At 51.0% G+C, this 27,025-nt stretch overlaps 3 protein-coding genes across 7 annotated transcripts in view; 1 reads left to right on the plus strand and 2 right to left on the minus strand.

The window, feature by feature from the left end:
• abhd12 (abhydrolase domain containing 12, lysophospholipase) overlaps window positions 1–1,718 on the minus strand; it is a 12,995-nt gene extending 11,277 nt beyond the window's left edge. For 4 of the 5 annotated variants that reach the window (XM_041049663.1, XM_041049660.1, XM_041049659.1 and 1 more), the window contains exons 1-2: window positions 1,598–1,718; window positions 429–603 (exon numbers count right to left, since the gene is read on the minus strand). In XM_041049663.1, coding sequence (XP_040905597.1) covers window positions 429–601 — 173 coding nt within the window. In that variant the 5' untranslated portion in view covers window positions 602–603; window positions 1,598–1,718. Of the gene's footprint in view, window positions 1–428; window positions 604–1,558 lie in introns of all 5 variants that reach the window. The other variant, XM_041049662.1, reaches the window with a different exon arrangement.
• gins1 (GINS complex subunit 1 (Psf1 homolog)) lies at window positions 1,707–4,475 on the plus strand. Its single transcript, XM_041049668.1, has 7 exons — window positions 1,707–1,954; window positions 2,375–2,439; window positions 2,764–2,862; window positions 3,104–3,194; window positions 3,383–3,499; window positions 3,583–3,657; window positions 3,987–4,475. Exons 1-7 carry the CDS (start codon window positions 1,880–1,882, stop codon window positions 4,053–4,055), a joined length of 591 nt encoding a protein of 196 aa, XP_040905602.1. The 5' UTR covers window positions 1,707–1,879; the 3' UTR covers window positions 4,056–4,475.
• Window positions 4,476–4,640: 165 nt separating this feature from the next.
• ninl (ninein-like) lies at window positions 4,641–26,511 on the minus strand. The gene is made up of 31 exons (XM_041049657.1): window positions 26,367–26,511; window positions 24,684–24,895; window positions 24,258–24,354; window positions 23,471–23,673; window positions 20,301–20,367; window positions 19,698–19,792; window positions 19,020–19,166; window positions 17,896–18,072; window positions 16,518–16,654; window positions 16,102–16,242; window positions 15,643–15,817; window positions 15,428–15,538; window positions 14,535–14,621; window positions 13,465–13,612; window positions 13,157–13,225; window positions 12,908–13,044; window positions 12,699–12,779; window positions 12,413–12,573; window positions 12,090–12,227; window positions 10,110–11,609; window positions 9,321–9,425; window positions 8,983–9,052; window positions 8,541–8,708; window positions 8,129–8,245; window positions 7,716–7,829; window positions 7,481–7,627; window positions 7,208–7,357; window positions 7,002–7,115; window positions 6,698–6,907; window positions 6,318–6,431; window positions 4,641–6,066 (listed from the first exon to the last, which is right to left on the minus strand). Exons 2-31 carry the CDS (start codon window positions 24,864–24,866, stop codon window positions 5,875–5,877), a joined length of 5,355 nt encoding a protein of 1,784 aa, XP_040905591.1. The 5' UTR covers window positions 24,867–24,895; window positions 26,367–26,511; the 3' UTR covers window positions 4,641–5,874.
• Between the last annotated feature and the right edge of the window lie 514 nt (window positions 26,512–27,025).

Raw genomic sequence — 27,025 nt, forward strand, 5'->3', positions numbered from 1 at the left:
AATGTTCTCGAACGTGCTGACACCAGTTCATTTGATTTTTTCATTTTTTATATTATTAGTTTGTAATGAATTTTACTTTATTTCTTGTAAAGACATTTTCATTATGTTGTTGTATAAAGCTCACGTTACGTTATTAGGACTTCTTGTATTAAATTCTTAATTGAATTTTTTGCAGTTGTATTTTTCAGTGTCTGACCTGACGGATGAATCTCAGTAACACAGTAATTCCAACGTTGTTCCTGTGAATAAGCTGAAACCTTCTCTGAATCTCTTCAAACTCTCTGACTCAACATCAGCAGATTATTCACCTTTTCTCTAAACTGCTTTTTCTTTGATGCTTCCTTCGTTTTATTCTTATTTCACGTTAATAAAAAGGTAAAAACTGTCAGTCCAGGTGCGAACACACCTGTCCCGGTTCCCGGTCTTACCTCCTGAATGGCTTCGCCATGCTCCGCTCGTCTGCCGGGCCCTGCCGGCCGCCGGCTGCGGGCCTCGCTACTCCTCTGCCGGGACGCTGCTTCAGGTCCGGGTCGCTGTCCAGCAGAGTGCCGGTGGTCCTGTTGTCAGGCTCCGCAGTCAGCGAGTTATTCCGCTTTCGCATCACTGGAAACGTTACAGAGACAAGTATGAACCACGGGAAACCGACAGAGAGATCAGCCGTTACTCTGGGCCTGTGACCGGGGAGGAGGACGTTATCCTGCCGGGTAAAGGAGCGGTGGGAGCCGGTGAGGACTGAACCGAATCCCGGCTGTACCTCCAACTGTCCGTCGCTCCGCACTATCACCCGCAGAGAGCAGCTGATCCGCACCGAGCTGTCGCAACCAATCACAGGACAGGAACACAATCACGTGGTCTCACTGTGCTGCGTCCAAGGCCTCTGGGGAGCGTCGGAGCAACGACAACCAAAACAAAACCGGTTCACGGCGCACGTTGCCTTCAAATGCACGTCGTAAGATTAGTCCAAGAACTAAATGGTAAACAGTCTGTTCATTCACTCACTATGCCCTGTTTTCAGGTGTAAATAACAACAAAACGAACCAAACAACAGCAGCAGAAATTTGACACTATAACAAGAAGTGAAAGAAAATTCTGCTTCAGACAATTCTGCTGATTAGATTTTATTTGAACATTGCCCCAGTCTGATTATTTCAGCTCCGGACTAAAGCCGGTTCTCCAGGAGAAGAAAACCCAAACGCCCCAGAAGTAAAAGTTTACCATTTCAAACTTGACGAGAGCCTCGTTTTCTGGGAGGAGCTGGTTTTTCCTGTAGAACGTGAACGAAGCATTAAATGAAGCAACGAAGTTAGCAGCAAAGCTAATCGGCTAATCCGGTTCACTAAGAAGCGACGTTAAAGAACCACAGTATCCCACTTTTTATAAGTCTTTCATAACAACAAACAGAGTCGCTAACAGAGCTCGTACCGGCCTCTGGTGGCTCTCTGCCGCCACTGGAAGCTGTCTGACGGGTTTATTTTTAGTCGGTGTCGCGCTGTTCGCTAAACGGAAATCACACCGAGGGATAAACACGTTGATGTTCAGTGATAAACGTCTTGTTTACCTTCATAATTATCAACATAAACAGAATCCACGCGCTCACCTCTCAGTCTGCGGGAGATGAAGCGACTTCACAACATGACTGTGTTAAATTTAACTGTTAAAACATGTTCAGCGGCGACGACTCGTTTCGCTGAATGATGTTTGTCCCAAACCGGCATCCGGAGCGTTACGTCATCAGATCACGTGATCATAATACCAAACTTTGGTTTTACCGCGAAACGGCGCTATCCTCCTCCTCCAGCGTCAGTCCGAGGTTTTAACGGTGGAATAAAGAATTAAATCGCTGTTTTTATGCTCCGTGTTTCTGTTTTATCGCCTCAGGATGTTCTGTGAGAAAGCCATCGAGTTAATCAGAGAACTTCACCGGATGAGCGACGGACAGCTGCCCGCGTTTAACGTGAGTAACCCCGGCTACGTTCCATTAGCCTCTGTAGTGCCGGACCGGAGGCTAATGGCTAATGTATCCTGTTTTTAAATCCTGTTGCTTATTACAGAAATCCGCGCGTCTTAGAAACAACACTAGCAGATATTTAAACAGGTTAGAAGCTTTCTTACACTTCGGATCCGATTTAATGAACCAAGCAGTCGTTACTACAGTGATCGACGTAGCAAAGCAGCAGCATCCACTTTGAATATATTTCACCCAGTTCTGTTCGGTGGTGTCACGTTTTCTGTGTGAAGTCATGTTCTAACCCAGAGCTCAGCACCGAGAAGAAGCCAACAGAAACAGCAGAGTTTGTGGTGGAGTCCGGGCTGATTCAGTTTACGCTATGCTGAGTGTGGCTCTATAAAGTCGGGCTTTGTGTCTGGTCTTCAGGAGGACGGACTCCGGCAGGTCCTGCAGGAGATGGAGGCTCTGTACGAACAGAACCAGAACGACGTGTGAGACACATTTTACTGTCTTCTTTCATTTCAGTGAACAGCTCAGCTAAAAGTTTGGATATTTTCATTGTGTGGGTTTGGCAGCGGAAGCTCTCACACAGCGGCTGTCTGTCAGTCTCTCAGCGTTAATGGTAAAACAGCAGAGACAGAAGGAAGAGCAGGTTTAAAGGTGGAAGATAAAGCAGCTTTTCTGTTTCACATTATTTAAAACGCTACAGCAGAACGAGACGTTTGAAAACGTCATTTTATAGACGAAGTGATTAATCGATTAATCAGCAGCTGAACCTTTGGATTGGACTCATCCGATGTCTCTGTGTGTTTCAGCAACGAGGCGAAGACTGAGGGTCGAGCTCAGCTGATTCCCTCCATCAAACTGCGGCACTGCTGCCTGCTGAGGAACCAGCGCTGCGTCACTGCCTACCTGTAAGCACCTGGCACACCTTCTCACCTGTACGCCGTGTGACCAGCAGTCAGTTACTGTCAGTCCGTCCGTCCTCCACTGTGGTCCAGACCGAGACGCTTTAACGTCCCCACACATTTACCCAGGAAAAGCTGCTGAAACCGAAACGATGCGTGTTCTCTCTGCTCCTCTCAGCGTGACGTCCACATGACGTCATGTGGACGTCACGCTGACGTGTTAACCCGTGTGTTTCTGTGGGGCCAGGTACGACCGCCTGCTGAGGATCCGAGCTCTGCGGTGGGAGTACGGCAGCGTGCTGCCCGCCAACGTTCGCTTCCACATGTGTGCGGAGGAGGTGAGAGCTGTTTCACTCCGGGGCTGCGGAGTCGAGGTGTCACGAGCTCGGCTTCTTCATGGACGTGATTAAAGCTGATGACTGCTGTTTTTGATCAGGCTCCTGCGGGTCAGCTGGACTCACTGGTTGTGGGTCGTGTTTTATGTGATGACCTGTGTGATGACACCTGTGTGCGTCCTCTGTCTCAGGTGCAGTGGTTCAGTCAGTATAAAAAGTCTCTGGCCTCCTTCATGCGTTCTCTGGGGGGAGGGGAAGGTCTGGACATCACTCAGGACATGAAGCCTCCAAAGAGTCTTTACATCGAGGTGAGATGCTCTGGCTGTTTGACCTTTGACCTCCAGCTGCAGTCTGACCTCAGGGCTGACACCAATCATGTCTGTGCTTTCAGGTGAGGTGTCTGAAGGACCACGGAGAGTTCGAAATCGATGATGGAACCGTGATTCTGCTGAAGAAGAACAGTCAGGTGAGAACGGGGAACGTTTCCCTCAGTGTGGATCAGATTCATTCACCCTCTCACTTCACTGAGCTGCCCATCAAACCAAACGTCTCCTTCACTGAAGCTCCAGAGCCATGCAGGTCTTTGTAAAACCGCCTGTGGCCGCAGGTTCAGATTCAGGTTCAGGTCTTCTGGGTTCTGTGTGTACAAGCCCAGATGTTCCCACATGTTGCCTCAGTCTCACAGAGACGTGACGACAGTGAACATGTCACACTATGGAGGTCTGGATTCAGACTGTGGATGCACAGCATCTTCACAGGAAGTCCTCATGTCAGCCTCTGTCTCTCTGTCCTCAGCACTTCCTGCCGCGGTGGAAATGTGAGCAGCTGATTCGTCAGGGCGTCCTGGAGCATGTTGTGTCCTGAGGCCGTGTAACAGGCGAGTCATCGTGATGGCGGCTCAGCGACGCTGTGATGACGATAAGATGATGGAAAATAGTTTGTTTTTCTAGATGTTTCAGTTCAGTTTGGTCAGAATCACATGACACTGAACACGTCCTCAGGTTCACAGCATCTGTCTGTCCATGTGGTCTGAACGGAGACGAGATCGTCCACACATTGATCCAGTTCAAGGCCACTGATCGACTGATCAACTGAAAATAAGCTGCATCTGTTTTCAGATCAGCCAAAGTTAGTGAATGAAAATGACCACACACACACACACACAGTTCTCTGATCCTGTCTGTGCTGCTTCACAATAAAAGCCAGCAACAGTATTTTCATGTGACGCTGATTTCAAAATAAAGCTAACATAACGCTGACTGTGAAAATCTTCATCTTATTCTCCTGTGACTTCTCTTCGTGCAGCGTCGCATTAATCAGCCTCACGTGATGCAGCAGATGAAGCAGCGGATGAAAACGGTGGATCATGAAATCCTGACTCACTCAGGTCAGATCAGTGTGAGCTCTGAGACTTTGTGTTTGACATCAACAGGACAGAGTGAGATAAAAACATCATTTAATGTGGTTTTCATGTCACATCATCATCAGTGTCAGGGTAACGAGGTGAGGCTCACACAGGTGAGATTTGGTTTGTTGCAACTGAACAGGCAGAAAGTAACAGCAGAGCGGGACGTCTCACTCTGAGGACAGAAACACAAACCAGGACATGATCAGGACAATGGACACCAGAACTTCATGACCCCGACGCGACCTTCACAAAATAAAAGTCTTACTGTGACAATAACAATAAAAATATAGAAATTAAAGAAACATAATACCCTCATCGCTGAAATACTTCAGAGTAGTGCCGACCTGTTTAACAAACAGGACTGTGTGTTTTTGTGTGTGTGTGTGTGTGTGTGTGTGTGTGAGTGAGAGAGTGAGTGAGTGAGTGTGTGTGTGTGTGTGTGTGTGTGTGAGTGAGAGAGTGTGTGTGTGTGTGTGTGTGTGTGTGTGTGTGAGTGTGAGTGAGAGAGTGTGTGTGTGTGTGTGTGTGGGGTCAGACTCGTTTTCCTTCATCTGGAAACAAACGTTCAGTTTCTCTAAATCAGCTTCAGGGAGGAGAACAAACATTCACCTGTCGAACAGACGTCGTTACAGGTGAGAACAGGGATGACTCAAGCAAAATGCCACGCCCACCAGCTGGTGACCCACCTTCACCTGAGCTGAGTCATCAGTGTCTCACCTGGAGTGCAGTGTGGACAAGATAGTGTAAAGTTGGAATTTGATTTAAATCTGTTGTAAACAATTTTTTAATTTATGGAAAAAAATGATATTTAAAGTTTTAATTTTGAGTGAAGACGTTTCACAGATGAGTCACAGAGGAGGATCAGACCCAGCTGTGCCTCGTCTTCACCTGCGATAACATGAGGAAGGTGGAGCCTTGTGTCACATTCCACTGCAGCGTGTCCCAGAAAGACAATACTTCATCTTCTGAGGCTCCATGTTCTCACGAGAACCAGGTATGAACAGGTAAATATCTGAACACCTGTGTTAGAACACAGAGGAACAGCTGGTGTGTGTGTGTCACCTGACACACCAAACGACCTGCAGTGTGTCTGGACCTTCCTGTTCTGGAGTTGTCGGACGGTGGAGCTCTTTTATTTTGATGGCGGCTATGCTAACAGTTCCCCTCTGCTTCCAGTCTTTGTGCTAAGCTAGGCTAACCCCTGAAGCTGCTTTAGTGATCTGATCTCAGAGCAGCTGCTGATGGGACCCCGGCCCTGGGTTCATGGTCCCGCAGCTATGTGGCGAGCGACACGGAGACGATCTCTCTCAGCAGCTTGTTGAGGGCGTTGACCTTCTCCTCCAACAGGAAGTTCTTCTTCTCTGCGTGCTTCTGCCGCTGCTCAGTGACCTGCAGAGCTTTCACCAGCTGAGAGTTCTCCACGTACAGATCCTTCAGCAGCGCGCTCAGCTTCGAGTTCTTCGCCAGCTGCGGACGACACACACAACATGTCAAACCGCAGCAGGGTGGCCAAAAGTATGTGGACAGCTGAACATCAAAGGTGTGACTGACTCTGTGACAGTTCCACCAGGATTCAACGAAATTTAATTTCCAAGTATGAGTTTTCAATAACAGCGATTCATTCACTGGAGTAACAGCTGCAGATTCCTCCTCTCAGGAAACACAGACCCCAGACCAGCAGGAGTTTCTCTGAGACCACAGCTCGTTTGAAGACTGACCTGATCTTTGAGCTGCTGGACTTTCTCCTGCAGAACCATCTGGACCCCCCTCAGTTTGGTCTCCAGATCCTCCATCCTCTGCTGCAAGGAGGCCATCGCCTTCTCATACCGATCCTGAGCACAGCACACACACACACACCTCATCAGAAACACCTGTGTACCTGCCAATTCATTATCTAATCAGCCAATCGTGAGGCAGCACTTCATAACATCAGCCTCAGGGAGGCGCTACTGAGGCAGTGGAATCTGAATTTGAAGGCTTCTTCTGTGCTTTAAACAGAGAATGTTCAAACGCTGCCAGTGTTGACCTGTGCGTTGACCTGTGCGTTGACCTGTGCGTTGACCTGTGCGTTGACCTGTGTGTTGACCTGTGTGTTGACCTGCTTGATGCTGATCTGAGAGCTGCTCTGCTGGGCCTGAAGCCTCAGTGTCTCCTCCAGCTGCTGACTCCTCCTCTGCTCCTCCCCCAGCCGGGCCTGCAGCAGCTCCACCTGCTCCCTGTGGCTGTCCCCTGCCCGCTCCTGCAGCTCCTGCAGCTGCCGCACGTGCTGCGCCTGCACCAGAGTGAGAGCCGCGTCCGCCCGGACAGCCTGTGGGGACGAGGACGGGGGTTAAGGTGGCGTCTCTCTGACAGCAGGAGGATCTTACTGTGTGGAGCTGATTATCAGGGTCTGTGGTTCTGACCTGGTCCTCAGCCTGCGTCCGCGCCGTCTCCAGTTTGTTCAGTTTGGTTTTCAGGTTCTGCTGCTCCTGGGTCAGTTCCTGGACCTGCAGACCCTGGACCTGCAGCTCTGACAGCTGAAACCACATCAGTCGTATTTACAGGTGAGCCTGGGAGGGATCACCACAGTTCAGACATTAAAGACAGTTTTATGGTTGGTGTCTCGTACCTTGTGCTGGAGCTCCTGGTTCTGGACTCTCAGTCTGTGGGTCTCCTCCTGCAGAGTGACGGAGGCCTGCTCCTGCTGCTCCTCCAGGGCCTGACACAACTCCTCTTTCTCCCGCATCACCCTCCTGACGCTGGTCTCCAGCTCCTCCACCTGACAACCAGCATTAGAGAGAAATTCTGCTGAGTTCAGAGGGTCCAGCTCCTTCTGGACTGTCTCCAAAACCCTGCTCCTGCTTTATCTCAGGCTCTCTCCTGAGGGGTTTTCAGTCCTGACCTTGTTGTGAGAGTCCTGCAGCTTCCTGTGCAGCTCAGTTACTTCCTGGGCGTGGCTGAGCTTCTCCTGATTGACGGCGTGGAGCTGAGAGCGAAGCCGCTCGGCCTCCGACTCCAGGGAGAGAACAGACTGCTGCAGCTTCTCCACCTGAGGGAACCACATCACACTCATCAGGAAACAGCCCGTCGTCGTCGGATTTCTGCTTCTGTTGTGATTATTCTGTCCGAGTTGTGACCTTGTTGTTTCGGTCCTCTGCGTCTCTCAGCAGTTTGGCCTTGTCCTCCTCCAACCACTGCTGCTTCAGAGTCACAGCGCTGAGCTCTGCCTCCAGCTCCGACAGACGGCCCAGCTGAGAAATTCAATCATTCATTCATTCATTCATTCATCGAGCTGTCAACATGTTTCCAGTCACACTCAGGGTCATGACTGATGATCACTGAGCAGAGACACCTGCTGGGTTCCTGGTCACCTCTGACAGCAGCTGATTCCTCCGAGCTTTACACACATTTTACACCTCTGACCTGATCAGAACCTCCATGACATTTACGTGACGTGAACCTTCACAGCGTCACACACGTGTTAGTTATGATCTGAGAATCACTTTAGCACAACTGAGGCTGATAAACTTAGTCTGAGCTGAGCCTGTACCTTGTCCTTGCAGGAGCTGAGCTCTCTGTCCAGCAGCTGTCTCTCCTGTGTCCACCCCGTCGCCTGCTGCAGCTTCTCCCGCTCCTGCTGCATCGCTGCCTCCTGCAGCCGGCGCACCTGAAACAGACCGTCAGCCAATCAGAGAGGAGGGCGAAGGGTCAGGTGAGGGCACCTGTGCTGAATTTTAAATCACTGTGTTGTCTCTTTAATCTGATTCATGCATTCAGCTTTAAAACAGGTGAACACGTAACATTTGGATTTGATTTCTCCTGCAGACAGGAAGCCGTGCTCAGTCTCCACACGTTTGGATGGAAGGATCGAATCTTTTCGTTGTAACCAAACCTCGTCTCTGCACAAACACAAACTGTGTTTTTGCCTTTTGTTTCTGAACAATGTGAACAGAACCACACACCGTAGCTCCCTCCTCCTCCTTCTCCTTGGAGACGGTCGCCAGGCGCTCCTGCAGCATCCGGACCGACTCCTGCTCTCCGCGGAGGCGGGCGCTCAGCTCGGCGTTGTTGTTGCTGAGCTGCAGGTTCCTGCTGCTCAGATCCAGAACCTCCTCTCGATACCTGGAGTTCTGCAGACACACGGAGGAGAAGCAGCAGCTCGGTGAACACACACTCAGCTCACACACTCCTCAGGCTTTACTGTGTTGCTAAGGACAGAGCTGCCTTCAGACGTCTCGTTAATAAGACTGGTCCCAGCTTTATCTTTCTTTATCTCATATTTTTACTTTATCTTATTTTATTGATATTCTATTTTTATATCACATGACTCTTACTGAAGTTACTTTCTCTGTTTGCACCAAATCACCAAAGCAAATTCCCAGATGCCTGATTCGGACTCCTCACCTCTTTGTGCAGCCTCTCCTCTTCTTCTCGGCTCCTCTCGTGCTCTCTCTCCATCTCCTCCAGTTTCCTCCTGACAGGAGAAACAGCAGAGGTCACATGACTGAATCTCCATGTGAGGTGGAGTTTGCTCGTCTTACTCTCACACGTATGTTCTCACATTCTCCTCTTTCATGTGAACTCACTCGCAGCTGCATCAGTAAAGTCTGAGTTAACAGATCGAGCTGAAAACCAGCTCCATGACTCAGGTGATCCAGGACGGTCTGCGCCAGGCTCAGCCAAACCAGAGGACCTCAGAGAGCTGGTCCCGTGTGTGTGTGTGTGTGTGTGTGTGTTCTCACCTCTTCTTGGCGACGTCGTCCTCCAGGCTCTGGACTTCCTGCTGCAGGACGCTGAGCCTGTCCTGCAGAGCTGCGTCCTCTGATCGAACCCCGTCCAGCTGAGTCCTGCGGCCGACAGCACAGCACAGATCAGACTCACTGTGCCTCAGACAGACGTCCGGAGGATCAGGCAGGAGAGCGGAACCTGATGGATCTGACGATCAGGCGGCTGACGGCCTCGGTTTGCTTCAAACAAACAGCTTCAGCCGCAGAGACGTCTTCCTGGTGGAGCGAGCTCCTCTCACCTTCGCTGCCTTCATCACTCTCACTGTGACGACTTTTACTTTCTTTAAAGATTAAATTAGCGCTTCAGCTTCATCCAGTGATGAAACAAACCTGCATGTTCTTCTCAGAGCGATTTCTCGTCTGTTTATCTGAAGCAAACCGAGGCCGTACAGTTCTACTGTTTCTATTTTTCATCATTTCATCAAAAACAGAACTGAAATCATTTCATCTGAAAATCAAAGAGAACAGAAAACCACAGGATGACGGTGATGACACAGAGTTATTCACACGGAGTCTGTCATGCGTTTACATGTTTGTCATTCGGTTAGAGATGAGGTGAAGAGTTAAAGCATTCCAGACAGATGCAGCCTGCAGCAGTGCATTGTGGGTATTACAGGGATCAGCATTTCATTCAGCTTCCACCTGTGGAACAGAGACTGGGTCAGATGAGATTAGCAACAGACGGAGGTTAGTCATCATTCAGACCGGGTTTGGATCTCAGAGTCGGTCTCATGCTCCACAAACCTGTGTGGACTGGCTGTGTCCATCACCTCCTCCAGAGCCAGGACCAGCTTCTCCAGCTCCATCAGCTGCTGCGTCATCCTCTTCTTCTCCCGTTCAAAGTCCTCCTCCGCCGTCCTCAGCTGGTCCCAGGAGTCCTGCAGGGCCTGCTGCAGCTGGAGGACCTGCTCTCTGGCCCGGTCCAGGTCACCGCCCTTGGCTTCCAGTTCAGCGGTCATCTGCTGAACGGCGCTGGAGTGCTTCTCAGAGGAGGACTTGGCTTGCCGTAAGAGATCGGCGCTGTCTGCCACCTCGGCCCGAAGCCGATCCACTTCGCCAGTTTTTGAGTTGAGCTGCCTCCTAAGGTCCAGGACCAGGTCTGCGGTCTCATTGAGCTGGGAGCTAAGGTCTCTGAGGTGGTCTCTGAGTGTGGAGATCTCTTCTTCCATCTCCACGATCTGGGTGGAGAGCTGGTCTGCCAGCCGGGCGTAGCTCCTGTTCTCCTGGCTCAGACGGCAGACCTCGTCCTTCTCCTCATCCAGACTGAGCTGGAGCTGTGAGGTCCTGGTCTGCTCCTGCTTCAGAGTCTCCTGCAGACTCTCTTCTGTCCTCCTCCTTCTGTCTAACTCCTCTGAGACTCCATCCAGCTCCATCTGGAGGTTGTCCACAGCCATCGCCTGGTCCTTCAGATCTTGGATCAGCCTCGCGCGGTCCGTCTTTAACAGGTCGAGCTCAGCCGTCAGTTTGGAGACACATTCAGCTTTGGTCCTCATGGCCTCCTGCAGGTTCTCCAGCTCAGACCTCAGGGCGGTGACAGTCTGGTCTCTGGCTCTGAGCTGAGCCTGCTGCTGGACGAAGGTCTCGGAGAGGCGGCTGCAGTTCTCAGCCACCAGCTCCCGGTCCTGCACGATGCTGTCGGACGCAGCCTGGAGGTTTCCCAGCTGCTCTCTGAGCTGGGAAACCTGAACCAGGAGACGCTCCTCTCTGGCCGTCACCAGCTGCAGCTCCTCCTCCACCGAGCTCTTCTCTGAGGCGAGGCGTTTACTCAAAACCTCATTAGACTCCAGGACAGTGATGCTCTCCTCCAGCTGAGTGCAGGCCTCCTCCAGCCGGGCCTCCAGCTCTGAGCACCGCCCGTGAGAAGCGTTCAGATCGTCGTCTAACTGACCACAACGCTCCCTGAGCTCCTCTAAACTGGCCTCTGATTGGCTGATCTGCAGGCTGGAGCTCCGTATGACCTCCTGTAAGCTGGAGATCTGCTCCGTCAGCTGACGGACCACCTCCTCGTGCTGCTCCTCCATCCTCTTCTTCTCTGAGGAGAGCTGGCTGCAGATCCTGGCCTGCTCCTCCCCGGCTCGCTCCTCACGCCGCAGCTTCTCCTGCTCTGATTGGACGAGCCGGCTCTCCCAGAATCGTCTCTGCTCCTGCAGCCGCTGGCGCTCCAGGTGGAGCCGGTGGAGGAGGCGGCGCTGACCCTCGGCGTGCTGCAGCTTCATCTGACAGAGCTGCTGCTCGGACTCCTCCCTGCTCACACAGTGTTCAGGTGTAAGCAGCAGCTCCGACCTGAGGAACTACTGAACCCTGACCCTGCACCTCACGATGTTTCGTACATATGGTTTATCATACATCAGGATGTAAAGCTGCTCCAGTCGTGTCTGATGATAAACATCAGTGTGGAGAGCAAAGGTTCAGCCACAGGTGGAGAAACATCCACCTTCTTCCTCAGGTGAAGAAGTGAACACACTTTATTAAAACTTTATTAGCTACCAGTTAAATGGTTCGTGATATTTAAACTTTCCTTTAAAGTTCAGACCAAAGAGAGAATTTCATCATGTAAAAGAAGAATTCATGGACTCACGTGTGTCCGGCCTTTACACACGTCGTCTCAGATTAACAACTAAATATTGATGCTGCTGTTGAAAGACACGTCTCTGACTAAGAGCTCGTCGCTGAGCATGCTGGGTACACGGCGAGCTGACAGTGACTGGAGTCCTGCTGACCTACCTGACCAGCATCACCTCCTGGTCCATCTTCAGCTTCAGCTCGGCCTCCAGCTGCTCCTTCTCGGCGCTCAGCCTCTGGACCAGGTTACTGATCTCTCTGGCAAAGTTCTGCTCCAGCTCCGCCCGCTCCCGCTGCACCCTGGGAAAAGAGAAGGTGAAAGTCTCTGGTTCAGAAGCTACAAACGTTACGTCACCCTGCAGGTGGAGCTGAGGATGAAGCTGTGACTCAGTGATTCAGTGGAAATCAAACACTTTGACCCCTCACATGAGTCAGGCCTTTTTTATTTGAGGAAACTGAAATCTCTGCAGTTTCATCTTCCTCACCTGCGCTCCTGCTCGCTGCTCCACCCCCCCCCTCCTCCTCCTCCTCCTCCTCCTCCTCCTCCATGTTGGATCTGAGTCTGGAGCTTGTCCAGAGCCTCCTTCAGCTGCCTGACCTGCTGCTCCGCCTGAGCCTTCTGCTCCTCCAGCTCACTGATCTCCAGCTGGCAGACGGGTCAAAGTGTGACTGACGGTCCATGATACTGCTTCATGACCACTTTATGTTTTACATTAATGCTGCGATAAGAATTAAAGGAGCTGCGATGGAGGACTGACTCCAGAGCTTTACCTTGAAGGCCTGAGAGATGTCTTTGCGCTCCACCTCCATGCTCTGCCTCATCAGCTCCAGACTGCGCTCATAGTAGTTCACCTGAGGAAGAGGCAGCTGTGTCATTTTTCTCCACCTCCTTTCCTTTTCCAGGTCTCTGTGACACCTGGTCACATGATAAACTGTTGTGCTGGAACTCAGTGTGAATGACAGTGAAGCTGTGACGTTACCTGCGTCTCCAGCTGGATGTGCAGCTGCTGCAGCTCCTGGTTGTGTTTCTGCTTCACCTGCTCCAGAGCCAGTTCAGTCTGAATGCTGACAGCAGGACCAGAGACAGGACCAGAGACACTGTCCAGTGAGCACAGGGCTGTGGGGGGGGGCAGTACAGTCTCACAACCTTTAAACTGCCTTTATGGGACATTAGTCTGAGAACCGATTGTTCCATTTGTTGTGTCTTGATTTGTGTGTGTGTTTCTCACCAGTTTTATCAGGCGGCTGCAGTTTCTTCTTCATCACAGGAGACGAGCTGCGCTTCATGTCTGAGTCGTCTGGACAAACACAAACAGAGCAACACTGTAACACACTGTAAAACCAACAAGGCGACAACAGAACAAGGAACAACACACACAAACCCACAGACTCAGGAGGAGGTAAGAGTGTGTGTGTGTGGGCGTGTCCATGTCCACCTGGACAGGTTAGACCTGCTCTGCAGGTACTGAACCAGTTTCTGCTGAGAGAACAGCTGAACCCACCATTCTTGAGCTGTGTGTGTGTGTGTGTGTGTTACCAGAGTCAGACTCCCCGGTGACTGAGCGCTGTTCGGTCCAGCTCAGCGCGGCGGCGTCTCCTGCAGATGTTCTGGACTTCCTGTCGCTCCTCTGACTCTTCAGCAGCTCCAGCTCTGAGCTCAGCTCATCGTTTCTGTCCCGCAGTTCCTGAACACACACACACACACACACAAGGATTTTCAGCGTTTACACACACACTGCCAGCTGCACACAGAAACACACACCAACACACTCCAAACCTGCTGTTTCCCACAGTAACCAGTTCAGCAGGAAGCAGCCACTCTGATTGGCTGTCAGAAATGTCCGTCACCACTGCAGAGCTCTTGATTCTTAGTTGTAAACAACTCCACTCGTCCTCTAACGGCGTTTGTTGGCTGAGAAGCTGCAGAGCTCACTCAGCGTCTGGAGAACAGAGCTGTGATGGAGAGAAGACGTCCACGCAGCCAGAAACAGGCAGAGTCAGGTTCAGAGGACGGAGGACGGAGAGACGACAGCGAGGTCTCGGTGACATGCAGTTACAGCTTCCAATGTCTGTGATTTGGTTTTTATCAGTTCGCACAGAAACAGAACTGCACCCAGAACAATGAAGGTTTCAGAGACAGAAGAAGAAGAAGGAGCTTCTGAAAATGTCAGGTGATCATCTCACAGCTCAGCGTCACCACGGCAACAACACCTACAGGTAACACCTACAGGTATCAGCTGAATGATACATGTGGTCTCACCTTGGTTTTCTGCTGAGCCAACACGAGGCGTTCAGGTGCACAAACACACACACAGACATTAGAGCCTCAGTCACAGCTGCTCAGCATCTGTATGTTTGTGCTGCTTCACTTTAAACACATGGAAACAAGTTAGACAGTGGAAAACTATCATTTCACACTCAGAGTCCGAGGGTCTGAGAGTCCCGGGGCTGGACACGTCCCTGAGGGTCTGAGAGTCCCGGGGCTGGACACGTCCCTGAGGGTCTGAGAGTCCCGGGGCTGGACACGTCCCTGAGGGTCTGAGAGTCCTGTGTTTGACAAACAGGTGCAGGTGTAAAACCGTCTCACACACACACACACACTCTTACCCTGCACTGCAGTTCATACTCTTTGATGATTTCTGAGAATCGCTCCTCGTGACTCAGACCAGCACCAGCCGGGTCCCAGCTGCCGAACTGTCAATCAAACAAACCAACACACCTCATTGGTCCAAAGAGGCTGTCAATCAAGATACTAATCAATCAATCAATCAATCACTGAAAGCTTCTGTTAAAAGTTACAGTGAAAAATAAAAAGTCATGTTCAGCGTTTGGAGACGAAGAATGAAATGAAGTCACAGAAGAAACTTTCATTAATAATTTATTAGCTTCAAGGAGACGAGTTACCTTACACCACTGAGTGTGTGTGTGCGTGTGTGTGTAAGAAACAGACTGGTTCTGACTGGTTTACAGGACGTTGTATTTATGAAAAATTAAATGACAGTGTTATGATGCTAATTTCCCATCATGCTCCTGTGCTCAGAGCATGATGGGAAAATCATCATCATCATCATGCTCTGAGCACAGGAGAAATGTCACGCTGACACGTTCATTTCTTTAAGAACAGGAAGCCCCTTAAAGGAACTCTTATTTTGAAAATCTGCTTTCAGCCAGACGTGAGGAGAACATTAGAACCTGCTGAGAACCTGTTCCACTTTATCCAGGTGAAACCAGACACACACCAGCTCTGACCTGCACAACAATGATCATGTTGATGTTGTGTTACCTTGTTGTCTTGTTGTTGTGTTGCTGTTGTGTTACCTTGTTGTCTTGTTGTTGTGTTGTTGTTGTGTTACCTTGTTGTTGTGTTGTTGTTGTCTTGTTGTTGTGTTGCTGTTGTGTTGTTGTGTTGCTGTTGTCTTGTTGTTGTGTTGCTGTTGTGTTACCTTGTTGTTGTGTTGTTGTGTTGCTGTTGTCTTGTTGTTGTGTTGCTGTTGTGTTACCTTGTCGTGCAGCAGCTGGTCCACGTCTCTCTGCAGCTTGCTCACTGAGCTCTCTGCTTCAGTCAGCTTCAGCTTCACAGCACTCAGCTCCTCCTCCAGACGCCTGTTCTCCTGAACACACAACACAGACCCACACGCACTTCAGCACTTTAACACGTGTGTTCCTGCTGTGCAGTGGACGGGACATGAACACGTGATGTGAAGGCTTCTCAGACCTGCGTGGTGCAGCAGAGCTCCTCCTGCAGCTCCGCCTCCTGCGCTCTGAGCAGCTGCACCTCCTCCTGCATGGCGCCGCGCTCCCTCTCCACCTGCTGGAGCAGAGCCTCGCTCTCCTGCTCCGACTGACCGCGCAGAGCCGTCAGCCTATCACGGAAGTCCTGCTCCAGGTCCCTGCCAATCGCAGAGCGGCTGGTCAGCGGCTCAGCCGTACACCTCGCAGGTATTTATCATGTCACCGTAAACACAGCACCTGAGACACATCTGTTTGACGTGACGTGACAGAGCAGCCTGTGAAGCTAACGTTAGCTGTGTCAGAGCAGGCTGAGCAGTGTGACACACACACACACACGTTCATGGATCATGCTCAGAGACAAACTTATTTAAAGCCACGTTGACACGTGTCTGCAGCTTCCTGTCTCAGCAGCAGCTGCCCGGCCTGAACCTGGAGGTCTGACCTGATCCGGCTCTGGTTGAGCGTCTCCATGCTGGCGTGGCGGTCGTCCACCTCTCTGACCAGCTGCAGGTTCCTCTGATCGGCCAGATCCAGGTCAGCTTTCACCTTGTCCCGCTCCCTGCAGGCCTGATCAGCCACCACCCTGCACACACACACACACACACGCACACGCAGAGGCAGGGGAACCTGCTCAGGTCAGGCAGCATTAGTCCTGGTGCTAACATGCTGTCAGACCAGATGAATCCTGAAGCTTTCACCTTACTGCAGGCACTGCTCCCCTCCAGCAGGGGGAGCTCTTCTCGTTAGAATTACAGCACAGGACATGAACAGAGTAAATGTACAGTGTGTATGTAAAGGTGCGAACTGATGGAGGATTTTCTAAAACCAGTTCTTTAAAACCTAAACCTGTAAACCTACTGCAGGTGTTGGATCTCGTTCTTGTAGGAGATGAGCGCCGCCTGGTGGATGCCGTTCCCGCTGACCAGCAGCTCGTTGTCCAGAGCCAGAGTCAGGTCCGCCAGGCTGAGACGCTCCTCCAGAGGGAAGTCCAGAGTCTAACGAGACAACAACCAAAAAGCAGAGACAGGCCTTAATTTCTAATTCCTGTGTTGTCATGTGTTTTTACTGAGCTGCTTGTTAGAGACATTCACCTGAACAACCTACAGAGAGATTGATCAGGAGCGTCAGTGCTTCTGTCAGTGCTCCTGTCAGTGCTCCTGTCAGTGCTCCTGTCAGTGCTTCTGTCAGTGCTCCTGTCAGTGCTCCTGTCAGTGCTTCTGTCAGTGCTCCTGTCAGTGCTCCTGTCAGTGCTCCTGTCAGTGCTCCTGTCAGTGCTCCTGTCACTGCTCCTGTCAGTGCTTCTGTCAGTGCTTCTGTCACTGCTCCTGTCAGTGCTTCTGTCAGTGCTTCTGTCACTGCTCCTGTCAGTGCTCTGTAGGTCGGCTGAACACCAACACGTCACCACTGTAACTCATGTTAACAGATGAATGTGCTAAATGTTATCTGTTAAAGGTTAGCATGTTGACGGCCTGTCGATGGCATGTTGGTGAACACAGCTGATCACGCTCTGATCAGTGTTGACTTCAGTCGAAGACAAGCAGCAGACTGTAAGGACAAGATCGTCTCCACAGCAGAGACAAATTCCTCTCCAGTGATTATTCTAATCACTGTACATGATTCAGTGATGAAGGCCCATCGTCCACCACAGAGACTCTCTTTATGTCTCAGTGTTTCAGACTTTAGGAATCATTGAATCTTCATGTTTCCACAGTAAATTTCATTAAAAAGTGGAAACATGGAGGTGGTGCAGGTCTGTGTCCTCTGTGTCCTGAAACCTTCCCCTCGTCCTGCCTCTGAATCTCTGAGCCCACAGACATGCCAGACAGTGGGGAGGCTTTGGACTGAATACTCCGCCCTGTGAAGCAGATCTGGGCTGGTTCTCTCAGGAATGTGGCAGCGAGATGAAATGTGAGGTTCTGTTCCGTCTCCAGAATCAGAGGAATGAGGAGGAGCTCTGTCTGGGAAACCCCTGACGCTCAGAGCAGAAAGCCACAGCCCTGATGAGGTGGTTTGGCTAAAGACTGGGTGGGAGATAAAGACAGAGTGTGGCTCATCATATAAACCACACACGCACCAGGAGAAGGTCACAGAGGACGAGAGCAGATTGACTTTTGTTACTGAGAGAAACAGAAAAGAAGCGAGTGACGTCTCTGCTCAGATCTGCAGTGGTGACACTACTGAAGTCAAACCACCTGCTGTCCACCACATTAACGACCCGGCTGTGGGCCACACTGACCTGCAGGATGTCCCGGCTGTTCCTGATGCCCTCCTCGGTCCACAGGGCGATGACCCGCTCGGGGCCGGTGCATCCTGATCCGTCGTCCAGCCGGCTGAGGACTCTCTGACCCACCGTGGCCGTCAGCAGGGAGGGCGAGGTGGAGCGAGCCAAGCGCTCCTCTAACACTGACTGAGACTGCATGGACGACCAGAAACCAGAGTCAGACCTGGGAGGTGAAGGTGTGTGTGTGGAGCTGGGCTGAGTGTTACTGCAGGAACACTCAGAAACAGCCTAACCCTCCACTGAGCACAGTCACTGGGTGCTAACAAACACCTGCTGCTGGGCTGTGATGCTGGAACCTCTAATCTGGATTAGCCTACTTTCCTTCAGAGTCAGCAGGCCTGCGACAAACCAGACCCACCAGTTCAGAAGCCGCAGAGTGATGGTTTAAAACATGTGGACGTATTTCTGTTCACCTGTGTGTAGCAGTATGTCCCAGCCTGGGCCCTCGTCCTGTCTGTCCTCACCCACGTCAGCAGACCACAGCCTGCCATCAGGCCCGACGTGCAGTACATGACGATTTCTACCTGTCTGTCTCAACAGTTAGCAGTTCACCTGCAGCACCTGTCTGACCCTGCACACCTGATTGGGCTGGTGGCTCTCAGCTGCAGCCAAGCTTTCTGATTGGAGCTCTGCTTGTAGGCGGAAAGGTGACGCTGCATTTTGTCTGACTGTTGTTTCCTGTGTGTAACAGGTGTCAACACTCTGTCTCTGTGAGGCTCAACCAACACGTCCCAGTAACAATCACTGACGTGTCTCCTGTCCCTGCTCTGTCTGAACCTGGGGGACATTTTCTTTTCTTCACTGTAAGAAATCAGCCTCCTCTGTCTGACGTCCCACAGCCTTCCTCTGTGTATGGTCCTTGTTGTGTCTGTCTCATACTGTTCCACCTGTGTGTGTGGATCCAGAGGTTTGAATTCCACATGTCTCCAGGTGTGATGAGACGTCTGCAGCTGTACTGGATGTTGTTCAACTTACAGAGAAAACCACTTTTAAAACCACTGATTTATTTGATCAACGTGACAAATGTGAATTTTATGTGTGTGTGCGTGCATGTGCGTGCACGTGTTTGTGTGTCTGACCCTGTGTGGCGTCCTCTGCAGGTCAGTGGGTCTGGTGGGGGTGGAGCAGGAGATGGGGACTGAGCCACAGAGAAGCTTCTGAAAATCCCTGATACTGACTCTCCCGTCCAAGTCGGCGTCCAGCTTTCTGAGCAGCGAGTCCAGTTCCTGCAGGTGAGAGGTCAGAGGTCAAAACAACAATACACATACTGTCAGGCTGAGTCCAATCATCAGGACTTCACCACACGAACGGTCGCGATCCCGAGAAGTCGGTGAGTGCTGAGGTCTGTCCAAACCGTCTGTCTGCGTCTGCCTGGGCTGCAAACTGAACCAGACTTCACTCAGAGAATTATCTGCAGTGTGGACGTCACTGCACTTAATCATGTGACAACATGATATCCGCCATATTTTAACGTTTGCTTTTTGTCTTTTTGGTTCTTTGAGCGTATGGATGTCGTACGGTTTCATGTTGCACAGACAGAACATGGACAGGCTGAAACAGCTGTGGCCTTTAAGTCTCGTCTCACAGTGAATTTCATCCAATCAATGACGGCGATCTCGTCGCTGTACGTACGACACAGTTCACAAGGACTCGGTCCAAAGGTCAGGAGGATGCATGTTTGGATTCAGCCAAGCCGTCCCTAATGATCCGGGTTTGTGTGTGTGTGTGTGTCCTGCAGGTGGTGGGAGGGGTCTCACCTCTGCGTTGAGCTGCTGCAGGCCCAGGTGACCAGGTGCTGTCAGGACATGGTCCCCTCCTCCGGTCCCCTGCTCCACCTCCTCCTGCAGAGCAGCTGCAGAGCACAAACACCAGACTGCAGAGACCTGACAGGTTTAAATCCTCTTTTTGTCTTTGTCTCTGAGAGTGAGACGTTCAGACTGACGCCACTGTACCGTGAATATGAAGAGGCAGGTTAGCTTAGCTTAGCATAAAGACTGGAGAAAGGGGGAAACAGCTAGCCTGGCTCCGTCTACAGGAACCTAAATCTAACCTAAACTACCAGCAGCTCCAAAGCTCACTGACCAACATGTTAGCTCTCATTTCTTTAATGTGTCCAGTTCACAGGCTTTTCAAGCTAATGTGGCTAATGTTCTGCTAATTAGCGAGCTTCAGTGGTGCTGAGCTCATCAGCTGCAGCTTCATGTTTAACTCCACACAGACAGACTGACTCTCAGAGACACAGAGGAAGACTTCAGCAAAGTCACAGTCTGTGATCCACACGTATGTAAACAAGTTCCAGGTTCCTGCAGTGAAGAGGGGCGGAGCCAAGCCGCTGATGGTCACAGTGAAGCAGGAAGTACCTTTACACTGAAAGTCTGGATGGCTGTTCTCCTTCTGACTTCCTGCCTCCTCATCAGACTTCAGGCTCTGCAGAGAAAACATGGCGGTCAGACACACTTTGTTATCACTGTGTGTGTGTTTCTGTGTTAACCAGCCCGTGAAACCAGTTTGAACTAACAGCAGAGTGTTATGAAAGAGTGTGACAAGAGGATGCTGGGAGAAAAGTATGGATGTGTGTGTGTGTGTGTGTGTGTGTGTGTGTGTGTGTGTGTGTGTGTGTGTGTGTGTGTGTGTGTGTGTGTGTGTGCAGTAATGCCAACAGACCAAACAGTGATCAGAAGGAATTCCTGAGCGGTTGTTACTTCTGCTAGACTGAACATATTGTGCGTGTGTGTGTGTCTCTGTGTGTGTCTCTGTGTGTGTCTCTGTGTGTGAGTGTGTTTAGTGTATGGACCCCAGTTGTCACGCTAAAGAGCTTAGCGTGTAAACCCTCCCTCCCCAGGACGTTTGTGGGAAAGTGAACCTGAGACGTTTCCCTTCACACCAGAGAAACGTTTCACACCAAACTCAACTCGGTTAAACAATAACCAATCAATCGATCAACCAACCAACCAATCAATCGATCAACCGATCAATCGATCGATCAATTGATGAATCAATAAAATGATCCAGTTAAAGTTAAAGTTTGTTTTATCTTTATATATAAACCAGCTCCAGTCATAAACTGGTTCTGGTTCTGTGCCCGTCCCTAACCCATGACTGATGCTGACAGAGCTCTTCATCACATCATCACATCATCACTTCACTTCATCACTTCATCACATCAGTCAGTTAAAACACTGGTGTAATGAGGAGCAGTGGCCTGTAAACGCTGCTTCGTCCTGTCTGACTGCAGACGAGCAGATCAGCGCCTCCTGCTGACGACTCTGCCACACTGCACTGTGTCACACGCAGGCTGTGTAGTCGCTGTGTAGTCGCTGTGTAGTTGTTGTGTAGTTGTTGTGTAGTCGCTGTGTGTGGTCGGTGATGTAAGAAAAGGAGTTAAATCTGCAGCAGATGAATTATTAACCTGTCAGTGTTATTACAGAGTTACAGCACAGTTAGCCTGCATCTGTCTCACACACACACGCAGACACACACACACACACACACAGACACACACACACACACACACACACAGACACACACACACACACACACACAGACACACACACACACACACACACACAGACTTCTGTCTGCATCAATAACCTTTTTCACATCCACCAAAATAATCCAACATTTCTCTAAAATCCTGCTCGTTAAGCAGAGAGAGCTTCAGAGTCCTCAGTGTCCTCATGGTGTAAAGGACAGACTCCTGTCCCTGTCCCTCCGTCTGTCTGATTCAGAACCAGGTCTCAGGGTCAGCTGTGAGATCTCATCCTCGTGACAGCTCCAGGATTCAGGGAATCTACTGTGAGCAGAGCAGAATCCAGCCACTGTCCCACAGAGGGACAGCATGGACAGGTCCTCAGCAGCACGTCTGTCCCCAGCCCTGCCTTCATCCACTGGACGTTCAGTGTTGATGCAGATGTGTTTAAAGGTGGACGGATGATACCTGTGGACAGTGTCTCATACTGAGCAGAGACGCCGTCTTTGTCCGGATCGACGTTGGTGAAACCAGTTACACAATTCTGTTCAATATTTAACGCTGGTGTTTGTTCACAGAGGCTCAGAGTGTCCTCTGGGACACGGAGAGGGTCACTGCTCCGTCTCCAGCCCTGAAGCAGAAGCTTCCATCCAAAGACATTTATTCAGGATTCACTTTGTACGGACATTTGAAGACGTGGAGGACACACACCGAGCTACAGCCCCCCCAGACAGAGAGACAGAGACAGACATCCTTCAGAATAACCACTGAAGTACGAATCATAGACTGTGTCTGTCTCTCTGTCTCTAAAGCCTTTATGTAACTGTCCAAACTCAGTGTGGGGTGTCTGAGATTTTTCAGCAGCTGGAGCTGAGTGAAATCCACAGTGAGAGAGAGGGAGCTGAGCTGAGTTACATAAAGAGGCTCAGAGACTGAGCTGGAGTCAGTGTGATGTAACAGCAGCACTCTACTGTCTCTACTCTGACTCTACTCTGACTCTACTCTGTTACAGCCTGTGTACTCAGACACGCTGAGTCAGCCTTCAGTCTGCTGAGTCAGGAGTTTACGGCCTTTTTAATCAATATTTGCAATTTTTCAAATTCCAACAATTTTCTGCAGACTGTGAAATAATGTCTAATAATAATACTAATATAAATAATAATGTGTTTCCTGACCAGGCTCAGAAGAATGAAAGCGAATAATCACAGACACACAGGAGGAGTCGAATCAGGCCCTTCGCTCATTAATGCCATGTAAGCATGATGCAGACAGCACAGACGCAGACGCGACGCAGCACAGACATCAGTGAAACGCCGGCTCGTCATCGGGACGAGGAGGAGGCGGGGTCAGAAGTGAAGCGGCGTGTGTGTTCGGGCAGGATGAGACCAGCAGCTGATCCTGACCTTTGTTAAATCTGCTCAGAAACAAGCGGAGAACTTTCTTTTCCTCAAAAACAAAAGTGAAAACTGTCCCACAGAAGCAGAGCGATGCATCTCTGATCTGCAGCCAAACCAGCACGGAGCGTCTGCCAGCAGCCACATTCCTCACAATCCCACTTCCTGAAAAACCTCCACCGCCCCCGCCGACTCCTCCCTCCCTCCCTCGTCCTCCCCCCTCAGGTATTCACCGCCTCAGCTGCAGAAACTTCAGCAGAATCAGCAGCACGTCTGGATATTTGAGCCGAACCTCACCGAGCCAGCACGAAAACACACAATGAGCTTCTTTCATACTGAGTGTGTGTGTGTGTGTGTGTGTGTGTGTGTGTGTGTGTGTGTGTGTGTGCGTGTGAGAGAGTCTATAAACACACAACTGGAGCCTCCTGTTTCATGCACATTATCATCATGTCTCAGAGCCCTAACTCCTTTATCACAGCCAGCAGTAACAGTAAGGTCAAAGGTCAGAGGGCACAGCAGTGGGAACAATCACAGGTTAAACGTGGTCAGCTCGACAGAGCGAGGGGAGTCCATGAGTCCGCTGAGTTCAGCGTCCACACGGGGGACTCAGAGGAACAGGAAGAAGGTTTCTGGAAACACACGGGAGGAAGTAATCAAACTGTCTCACCTCGACGCTCTCCAGAGACGTGGACCGCCTCAGTTTGGCCCTGCGGACGCCGGCTGGCGACGAGTCTGTGGCCTCAGTTCTGGATGGCAGCGAGTCCTCCGAGTCACAGGTCGGCGCAGCGTCGGGTTTACTGTCGGGACGAGAGCGCCGGCCGTAACGCTTCGTTCCCTTCACGAACTTTGGCTTCACCTCCTCTGAAACAACTGCAGACACGAAGAAGGAGAGAAGAAGCTGAAGTCACCGAGCGACACACAGGTTGTACGTAGGTCAGTGACGCTGCAGAGTCACTGTGGACACTGTGGACACTGTGGACACTGTGGAGACTCGGGCCAGAAACAAGGAGCAAATGAATGGTTGGAGCCAGAATGTGTCACAGAGGAATCCTCTGCAGCAGAACCAGGACCGTAAACAGACTGGGACCAGCTCAGAGGTCAGAGGTCAGCTCCTCTCACACACTGACCAAACAACCACAACACACCAGGACTCACACTGAGACAACCCCCCCCCTGCATCTCTGTGGAAACCAGCCTGCAGACACCTGAGACCTTCTGATGGGATCAATCAGTTCATCAGCAGCTGATCTTCCTGTTCAAACACAGACTGATCAATACAGACCCACCAATACTGATCAGTCAGCTGATATTCTCTGATGTGCACCTGAAGCAGCATTACACACACACACACACACACACACCCTCAGTGTGAGAGCAGGCCTGGACTCTGAGGGCTGAGAAACCCTCTCCACCAGCCCCTGCTCTCTTTAGTCCCACCCCTCCCTGGTCCTCACCTGGCTCCAGGTAGCTGCTGTCGTCTTCCGATGTGCTGAAGTCCAGGGAGCGAGACAGGACGGCCACAAAGCCTTCTTTAAACTCCTCAAAGTTCACCTGACGGACAAAGACAGGTGAGTAACTCAGATCATTCACAGGAAATTTACTCACATTTAACTGAACGTGCATTGTTTGGTCTGTTGGCCATGTGGGGGCAGCAGAGCATAACATCAAACATCTGTTTATCTCCACATCCAGCTGTTACACATCAACATCATCTGGAGTGGTCTCTGAGTCCATCTGAGGACTCTCAGTCCAGTGTCCCTCTCTGTTAGCTCAGTGTTTGGTCTCCACCAGCTCCTGAGGCAAACGTCTGTCTCTTCAACTGCTAAACGCCGCACCACGTTCAGCGGTCAGGTAACGTGGAGACGACAGTGCGTCCCTACCCTGGCATAGGTTCGTTCTCCCAGCAGCGTGTCCAGCAGCAGCGGCAGGTGAGCGTCCAGCTGCAGCTTCCGGCAGAGCGCCGTCAGCTCCTCTCTGTCCAGGAAGCCGGTGGCCGTCGTGTCACAGCTGTCGAACTCGGCCTTCAGCTGGGCGACGTAGTGACTGTGCTCCACCTCCTCCATCCCAACGCATCACCCTGCAGCGCCAACACCTGGAGAACACAACACAGGACAAAGTCACAGGTACAGTTTAACAGGTACTGACCGAACATCTGTCCGACCTGCGGCGTCTCAGTTACATCATCAGATCTCTGATCTCTGCCTGAACCTCAACGTCACTGCAGCTCATACACCTGTACAGGTGTTACCTGAAGAGCCACATCTCTCACCTCTGCCTCAAACATGCTTTCTGTGTATTTCACAGAAGAAGCCAAACGTGTCAGAGGCAGCATCAGGTAGAATGAGGACGCAGACGCGTCTTCTTCTGCTTCCTGTCAGGCTGCTGGGTTACTGACACGGATCACGTCCTGTGGAATCACTGATCAAAGACGGAGAATCAAAACTCAGAACTGAACCTGAGTCAGTACACTGTGCGTCCTGTCCTGGTCCTGTCCTGGTCCTGTCTTGGTCTGTCCTGGTCCTGTCCTGGTCCTGTCTTGGTCCTGTCCTGGTCCTGTCCTGGTCCTGTCTTGGTCCTGTTCTGTCCTGGTCCTGTCCTGGTCCTGTCTTGGTCCTGTCCTGGTCCTGTCTTGGTCCTGTCTTGGTCCTGTCCTGTCCTGGTCCTGTCTTGGTCTGTCCTGGTCCTGTCCTGGTCCTGTCTTGGTCCTGTCCTGGTTCTGTCCTGGTCCGTCCTGGTCCTGTCTTAGTCCTGTCCTGGTCCTGTCTTGGTCCTGTCCTGGTCCTGTCTTGGTCCTGTCTTGGTCCTGTCCTGTCCTGGTCCTGTCTTGGTCTGTCCTGGTCCTGTCCTGGTCCTGTCTTGGTCCTGTCCTGGTTCTGTCCTGGTCCGTCCTGGTCCTGTCTTGGTCCTGTCTTGGTCCTGTCCTGGTCCTGTCTTGGTCCTGTCCTGTCCTGGTCCTGTCCTGTCCTGTCCTGGTCCTGTCTTGGTCCTGGTCCTGTCTTGGTCCTGTCCTGTCCTGGTCCTGTCCTGTCCTGGTCCTGTCTTGGTCCTGTCCTGTCCTGGTCCTGTCCTGGTGCAGTTTGTGTCCCTTTGTGCTCATTTTTCATCACTTTGTATCTTTGTGGGTGTTTTCTGTCCCCGTGATGTTGGAGGACACTGCTGTCCCTTGGTGCCTCTGAGCTGATTGTGCGTCCCGTCGTGTTTTCACCTGTGCGCGTGAACCTCTGACACAAACTGCTGCAGTTTCACAGTGAACCAAACACAAACCTGGAACGCGCCTGTTTGTGTGTAACGGTCCACGGTAACGTTACACCGACAACGTCCGATAACTTCTCGGGTCTGTCCGGCGAGTCTCGCGAGCTGATGAAGCTTCACCATGGGAACGAAGCCGCACGGACAAAAGGCTCGCGGCTCCACCGACACACAAACCGACCACAACTCACGAGAGTGAGCGAACAAACGCTGAGAGAGACCCGCGCTGCTCCTACCGGACATGTCAGCCCGTCCGGTAACTGCCACAAGTTCACGGTAAATGTTAGTTACGTTAATTGTATGTTTGTTCTTACCGCGGGAAAAGTTCTCCTCCGCCTCCTCCCCCCTCCGGTGCTGTCCGGTAAAGCTTCACGTTTCCTCCATGAACGTGTCCCCGCAGCTCCGGACGGCCCGCCGTTAAATCACCGACACGTACCGAGAGTAACGGCGCAGGCTGGCACCGACTTACCGAATCACTGACACCCGCCGCCAGGAGCACTGTTTATACCCGGGGAGCGACTTCCGGTCAGCGTTTCACAATAAAAGCTGGTAATGCGCTTTGAACGGTGCTGTTCTGATCAATATTACATTTAGACTAAATTTAATTCACTTTGTTTGACTTTAGATATTTTGGCCACAGACGGATTATCTTTAGTCTAAAACCTGCAGATAATTTCCCAAACCTGTTAAAGATAAAATACAGACAGATCGGCTTCAGTTGAGTTGTGTTGAGTTTAGGAGCAGCTGTTGATTTCCACAAGAATGACTTTAACAGTTTCATTACACACACGTTCACTGTTCATTTACTCTTTTTGTTTGTTTTTAGAAACTTGAAATAAATAAGAAGAAGTTAAAATGAAGAAATTAAAACTTCATTGTGCTGGTAAATTCAGTTTTACCAGCTCAGCACCAGGATAACAACATGCTGACTTTACACTGAGCTAATCTGACACTAATCTCCCATTCACTGACA

Source organism: Toxotes jaculatrix, chromosome 11 (assembly GCF_017976425.1).
Source record: "Toxotes jaculatrix isolate fToxJac2 chromosome 11, fToxJac2.pri, whole genome shotgun sequence".
Taxonomy (NCBI): domain Eukaryota; kingdom Metazoa; phylum Chordata; class Actinopteri; family Toxotidae; genus Toxotes; species Toxotes jaculatrix.